Consider the following 7,967-nt stretch of genomic DNA (forward strand, 5'->3'; position numbering starts at 1 on the left):
ACACACAATAATAAATCATAACCTTTTCAGAGGTATTTCTTCTAAAGATAAGACAGACTTACTATATCCTGGACAATTGGACCAACTGCATGCAAAGTAAAAATCTGAGCAACAGGCTTTAAAGTAGGTAATTAATTAGAAGGTAACTGTAATTGAAAGCACAATTCTACCAGGAAACACAATCTCTAATTGGTTTAAATTATTTTGACTAATAACTCCAAGCAGATAAACAACTACCCTTGAATCTGAAGAAACTCCTGCTAATGAATATTAAGTATGACCTCTCTCAACCAGCTTATGTACATTTTTCTTAGTAACAGATCAGAATAGAAATTACAAAGAAAGAAAGAAAAAAAAAGAAAGAAAGGAAGGAAGGAAGGAAGCTAGGTGTGGTGGTGCATGCTTTTAATCCCAGCACTTGGGAGGCAGTAGCCAGTTTCACATTTTGAAGAATGAACTGAGACCACCCCAATGGTGTATTTCACTTTAGCATTGGAATGAGTCATTCATATACAGTTGAGCCAAGTTAAGAGAAGAGACATGGAGATGACACACACTATGACATCTATTTTACAAGGTGAAGGATTCTGTGACCACATTCCCTCCAACTAGTTACACAGGGAATATGGGCTAAGCATAGGTGATTTCCACTAATATTTTCAAAGCTTCAATTCAAATAAAATCACTAATTGTTTTAGTTATTTTACCATCATTGGTAAATAACTATTATTTCTGCTAAACTATACTAATTCATGAAGACCGCACAATTTAAATGATATAGTTCAATATACTTCAGATATTTCAAGCACACAGTACCTATCACTTGAATGAAAAAGTTCAGTAGATTTTGCAGTCAAAGTCTATTGCCTGGCTGGGCAGTGATGGCGCACATCTTTAATCCCAGTACTCAGGAGTTAGAGGCAGGTGGATTTCTGTGAATTTGAGGCCAACTTAGTCTACAGAGTGAGTTCCAGGACAGCTAGGATTACACAGGGAGACCATGCCTTGAAAATTGAACAAACAAAAAAATCTATTACCAGACATATGTGTAATAAAGAGAATGGATTAGGCACATGGTGCATTAAAATGTACCATGAGTTGACAAACATGGGCATCTTATGGATATATTCACATGGAAGGCATGTGAATTCTGTGTTCTAAAATGCTAAGGCTTGTGCACTTGTTAAATTGCAGAAAATTTTTTGATGATTTCCACCCCAAGAACACATGGTGTTTTCTTATCTTGATATTTTTATTTTGCTCACAGTTTCCCTCAGAGCTTGGTGGACCTGCTTGTTGCGCAGGGTGTAGATGACAGGGTTCAGAAGCGGTGTCACCACTGTGTTCACAAGAGCAGCCTCTCTGTTGGATTCTAGCCTACTTGTTTGCTTTGGTTTCACATATATAAATACACAGCTACCATACATTAGAGAGAGGACGATGAGATGGGATGAGCAGGTGGAGAAAGCTTTCTGTCTCTCCTTGGCTGATGGGAGACGTACAATTGTGACTACTATGCTGCTGTATGCAATGGTGGTTATAACGAGGGATGAGAGAATGATAACAAAAGCAAGGCCAAAAGTCAGAGTTTCAGCAGATCTGGTGTCTGAGCAGGAGAGATGGATCAGAGGACCAATGTCACAGAAGAAGTGTGGGATGACATGGGGGCCACAGAAGGATAACCGTGATACTTTCCCTATTATGCAAGTGATAAGGGCGAAGGTCATAGTAAGGCAGGCTATGACTAGGAGGGTGCAGGTCCTCAGGTTCATTATGGTGGGATAATGCAGAGGCTTGCAAATAGCCACACACCTGTCCACTGACATCACAGCTATGAGAAGAAAACCAAATGCCCCAATGAATACAAAGATAAAGGCTTGTATGAAACAGGCAACAAAGGAAATTGTTTGTTTCCCTAAAAGAAATATAGCCAACAACTTAGGAATAACAGCACTGGTAAAACAACACTCAAAGAAGGAGAAAATACCAAGGAAAAAGTACATGGGGGTTTTCAGATGGGTACTGGTACAGATGACGGAGACAATGACTACATTTCCTGTGATGGAGGCCAGGTATGCCAGCAGGTGCACCGAGAAGAGCAGCCTCCCCAGGTGCTGGACAGCAGGAAATCCCTCCAGGGTAAATTCCTGGACAGTTGTCACATTCACCATTTCTACTGTCTTATGGTAAAGAGATCACAGAGAGCAGAGATGTTCTCACGGTGCCCACAAATGGGTCATTCAGCAGCCTGTTCAAAGTGTAATGAAGATTAAATATGAGGAAACATGTTACTCTCTTTCCTTTTGACATAAACCCATATGTTCCTAAATTAAGCTATAATATAATTATTGGCATATTATTCTTGGGGTCAGCCATCACAGTCACCTTTAACTGTCACCATCACCGCTTACGCTACTATACCAACCACCTGAAGTCAGTATTCCTCTCTGTCCCCACAGCATCATAAGCATTAGGTTTTTATCAACCCTGTTTCACCAGGAGGAGAGATCAAAATTTTCAGAGTCTCAGAGAGGTTGGCTCATATACCAGTTAAAGACTGAACTCCTACTGGATTCCAAAACTCCTGCTGTTTCTCAATATTATGACAAAGTCTTTTAATGTATTACATTTGTATTTATTGTTAGAATAACTGTACATGTGGGGGACATGTGTGTGGAGGTAAGAAGACAGTTTGCAGAAGTCAGTTTCTTCTTGCACCTTATGGGTCCTGGAGATCAAATTCATGTCATTAGGCTTGGAGACAAATACCAGAAATGATATTCTTTATAAGAGACTTTTATACCTGATCTTTCTCCTTTGTAATCCCACATAACTGAGTGCGGAATTGTTTGTGTTCACTTACACCAAGAACGAAAATTTTTCCCCACAAAAATGTCCAACTGACAATCTCTCCAATATATGTGATAGGTACACTCTATTGACCCCACTTTCTCATCCAGTGATAGTAATGGCATAGGGTGGTCCTAAGGACACTATAGTTCTTAGACCAGATATGTCTCAGCACACACAACCACCTAACAGAAGGACATTGAGATGACCGGGCACTACTGTTACAGGGTAGATCAAAGACTTAACCTGGCACTTCTGGCACAGATGAAGATGTTGGTGGAGGTCTTCAAAGCATTAACCTTCACTCATAGCAGTGGTCCCCAACTTTGTCAATTTCTCTTCCATCTCATCTGAGTGCCAAGTTGCTGGCAGCAGGGTGTAATATGCGTGTGTCCCACACTGCCATGGCCAAGACCTGAATATACTGATTACTTCACTCTCCTTCATGCTTCAGGACCCGAGGAGTAGCCTAAGGAATATTATGGCACACTGTTCATCTCTTGGGTGTGCAACTGACCTTCCTGCTACGTGATTTTCTCCTTTGTAATCCACATAACTAATCACAGAATTGTTTGTGTTCAGTTTTATCAAGAATGAAAATCTTGCAAAACACAGGTCTAATATGTCTTTGATGATTTCCCCACAAGAATTTGGTCACTAGCATGATGTCCCCAGCCAGGGAATAGGGTGCTCTCAGAGCTTGTTATGAGTGGAAGGAATAAGAAAAAAAAATTTTTGAACAGTTGGGCCCCCTAGAGACGTCTAATTGGTCACTTTTGAGAACAAGAGTTCTTGGTGGAACAATGTTTCCTGTCTGGGTGACAGGAAGTGCATACTGTCCTCTGCTGAGACATTTTCCTCTAATTCACTAAGGATTTCTCAGATCTCAACTTGCAAAAGCCAAAGTCCAGACTTCATTTTCTACATGTGATATGTATACCGAGGCCAAAGCAATGTACTAAATGCAAACACATGATCATAAGGAACTCGTCTCTGTCTCTTGTTTTTGTCAGACTTATGGAGAAGGAAGGTGTGCAAAAGAGAGTGGATTTTACCTTCATCTGTTCACCTATGCGTGTGAATATCATTTCCATTATATTTTAACCTGATAAACAATTGGAGTGGAAATTAACATATGTAAGGTTAATATTTCTTCTGCACATGCTTATATGGGTATATATGGGTACCAGTCACTGCAGTTTCTTTCTTTCTTTTTTTTTTTTATCAGCCGAGTACTTTCTTTGCTGGCCCAGCCTCCTTAAATAGGGAAATGTAATCCTTATTTCTCCATAAAGATACATGGAAGGTCATGTATCTCCTGGCACGCCCAAAGGCGTATGGGCACTAACACAAATTCACTGGCAAGGCCAGATGCTATTACACACCATGCAATCAGTTTCAAGGTACCTATCTAGTTTGGCAGCAGCCCATGAAAGGAGGTCCAGGGAAAGCCCACTAGGAGAGAAGAAAAGAAAATCTAGCCTGTAGGAGGGTGACTCCAGCTGCATGTAGCTCTGGCCTATGCTGGTGGCTGCAAAGTCACAGGCAAATGGCTGTTTTGTGAATTTGTACCCCAAAAGTTGGGTGCCAGATGTGAATTCTAATTGTTCTCCACAATAAGAACCTGGAGTCAGATATCTCTAACCTCTACCTCAGACTGAATGGGCAATCTCTTCTCCACAAATCCCCAGACTGATTCCTCAGATTGCATCCCCAGTCTGTCATGAGCTGCTGTCTCCTCCCACCTTACATTCCTCACTATGCCCAGCAACATCCCTTCCTGTCTCCACCTCCCTAGTGCTGGGATTAAAGGCGTGTCACTCCAAGGGTTAGGAAACAACTTTGTGTGAGTTGTTTCTCTTTTAGACTGGATCAGTTTCCTGTAGCTCAGGGTGGCCTTGAACTCACAGAGATCCATTTGCCTCTGTCTCCCCCAGTGCTGAGATTAAAGGTGTGTGCTACTACTGCTTGACCTCTATGGCTAACTAGTGTGGCTAACTTTGCACTCTGATCTTCAGGCAAGCTTTTTAGATCATCAACAAAATATCACCACAATCATGTAAGAATGAAATCAGAAAATGAAAGAAAACAAATCCAGACATTTAATAGATCTAAAATAAATGGTTTAACAATTTACTATTCAAAAGAAAATATTGTAGAATGTCTTTTTATTATTTATTTTATTAAAACTTTTAATTGAAATATAATTACACCATGTCCCTTCTTCCAATCCTTCTCATATCAACCTGCCTCTAAAACTCCCTGTACTGTTAGTCCTTCTTAAATTCATGACCTCTTTTTTATTCTTATTACACATAAATATATACATAATTATATAACTATAACCTACTGAGTCCGGTTAGCATGGCCTGTGTGTGTATAATTTCAGGGCAGATCACTTTGTATTGAAGGACCAAGTAGGGGGCTCATCCCTGGGAGATGTTAATATTCCCTCTCTCTGCCATCATTAGTAACCTGTAGCTCTTGTCTAGTCTAGGTGTAGTAATCTGTGAGATTTCTCCCTTCTTCATTAGCATACCCACTGATATTATCATTGCCCACACCTTGTTTAAGCATCCATATTGTTGAGGTGTCATGAGTGTAGTTTCCCAGTCATTTCAGGGAAATACAATCTCACAGAAGACTTCCTAGGATTCTGGATCTTGTAACCTTTTATCCCCTCTTTCCCAATGGTCCCCAAGTCTTAGGGTCAAGAGTTGTGTTGTAGACATAATCATTGAGGCTGGGCTCCACACAATCTATTGATTTCTGTTCTGTGACCCATGTGATGTTTTGTAATTGTCTTCATTTGCTATAAAGAGGAGCTTCTTTGATGAAGGGTGAAAACCATATTTACTGTTGGGAAAAGGCTAAGTTTTCTAATGCAGCTAGTGATCAGTTGTCTAGTAAAGTGGTTATAAGGCACTGCATGGTAAAACCACATTTAAGCAATATCTAGCTACAAATCCAGCCCTACAGGAGGCATTAGAATGAAATTTTCAACAGGAGGAGAATAATAGCAGCTCCAAAATAATGTGGAATAAATATTTCCAGACAAGCAAATAAAAAGAGAGGAAACACACACACACACACACACACACACACACACACACACACACACACCATCACAACACCAAAAAAATAGGAATCAACAAAGACTATTCATGACAACTCAACATCAATGGTCTCAACTCCTCAATAAAAGGACACAGGTTAACAGATGGATGCAAAAACAAGACTCATCATTCAGCTGTATATTAATATCAAGGATAGATGCTACCTCAGGATTAAACAATAGAAAAAGATATTGCAAACAAGTGGACCCAAGGATCAAGCCAATGTAGCCATTTTAATATCTGACAAAACGGACTTCAAACTAATATTAATCAGAAGAGTTTGGGAAAGACTCTAACTACTCATCCAAAGGAAAAAAAATCTACTGAGAGAGCATTGCAATTTCAACATCTATGCCCTGAACACAAGAGCACCCAAGTTCATAAAAGAAACATTACTGCAGCTTACCTACATACTGATCTTCACAAAATATACTGATAGTGGGAACATCAAAACTGATCACCTATTCACACACAGAGCAAGTCTCAATAGATGCCAGAAAATTGAAATAACATTCGGAATCCTATCTGACTACCACAATTAAAGCTGGGTATCAATAACAACAACAAAAACCCAGAAAGTTTACAAACTCATGGAAACTTAACTCATTGCTGACTGAAAAAATGGGTCAAGATAATTTTCATTTTAAATGTGATATTTTGTGCTCTAACAAATAAAGCTTGCCTGATGATCAGAGGGTAGTGCTAAGCCACTAGTTAGCCATGGAGGCCAGGCAGTGGTGGCACACACCTTTAATCCCAGCACTTGGGAGTTATATACCTTTAATCCCAGCACTAGGGAGGTGGAGACAGGAAGGGATGTGGCTGGGTGGACAGATGAATATAAGGTGGGAGGAGACAGGAGCTCTGGGCATTTAGCCTCAGGAGTCTTAGAAACAGGATCGCTCTTTTGATCTGAGGCAGAGGTAAGAACTAGTGATTGGCTGCTCTGCTTCTCTGATCTTTCAGCTTTCACCCCTGATAGATTACTCTGGGTTTTTATTATTAAGAACAATTAGAATTCAGGTTACATCAAGAAAGAAATTAAATTCTTTCTAAAATTGAATAAAAATAAACACACAACATACACAAATTTATGGGGCACAAAGAAGGGTCTAAACAGCAAATGCAAAGACTAAGTGCCTACATTAAAAAAAAAAAATCATGATGTCTCATCTAACAGGAACCTGAAAAGTCTAAAACAAAAAGAAATCACACTCAAAGGAAATACATAGCAAGTAAATAAGCAAACTCAGATGAAATTAAAATATAAACCAACAAAAGCAATATAAACAATCAATGAAACAAAGAGTTGGTTATCCAAGAAAATAAACAAGATTGACAAACCCTTGACCAAATTAAAAGGCAGGGAAAAATCCAAATTAACAAACTTAGACCTGAAAGAGGGGACATAACTGACACTGAGGAAATCCTGAGAATCACAAGGACATTCTTCACAAACCTGTACTTCACAAAATTGGAAAATCTACAAGAAATGGATAATTTTCTCTGTACAAACCACTTACCTAAATCAAGATCAGATAGGCAATTTAAACAAACCTTTATCCTCAAGTACAATCAAAGCCATAACAAAAACACTACCAATCAAAAAGAGCCCAGGGCCAGATGGTTTTAGCGTAGATTCTAGAAAACTTTCAATGAGTTAACACCAATATCTCTCAAATTATTTCACCAAATAGAAACACAAGGAACACTTCCCAGTTGGTTTTATGAGGCAATAGTTATGTAGATACCCAAACCACATAGAAACCCAACAACAACAACAAAAAGAGAATCCACCATTTCCCTTATGAAAATAGATGCAAAAATTCTTAATAAAATTCTTGCAAGCCAAATTCAAGAACACATCAAAAGATCACCCATTGTGATCAAGTAGGCTTCATCTTAGAGATTCAAGGATGGCTTAACAAATTTAAAACAATACATATAATCCCCAAACTGAAAGACAAAGCCACATGCCCAAAAATAGATGGCCAACAGAAA

General features: G+C 39.2%; 1 protein-coding gene across 1 annotated transcript; it reads right to left on the reverse strand.

Moving 5' to 3' along the window:
* Positions 1 to 1,238: 1,238 nt before the first annotated feature.
* On the reverse strand, positions 1,239 to 2,171 carry LOC127236207 (olfactory receptor 6M1). The gene has a single exon (XM_051203739.1). It carries the CDS (start codon positions 2,169 to 2,171, stop codon positions 1,239 to 1,241), a length of 933 nt encoding a protein of 310 aa, XP_051059696.1.
* Positions 2,172 to 7,967: the final 5,796 nt, after the last annotated feature.

This window comes from Phodopus roborovskii, unplaced genomic scaffold (genome assembly GCF_943737965.1).
Source record: "Phodopus roborovskii unplaced genomic scaffold, PHOROB, whole genome shotgun sequence".
NCBI lineage: Eukaryota > Metazoa > Chordata > Mammalia > Rodentia > Cricetidae > Phodopus > Phodopus roborovskii.

Bases quoted from the DNA above. Each gene is read 5' to 3' on its own strand.
- LOC127236207 (XM_051203739.1), bottom strand. From the start codon at position 2,171: ATGGTGAATGTGACAACTGTCCAGGAATTTACCCTGGAGGGATTTCCT.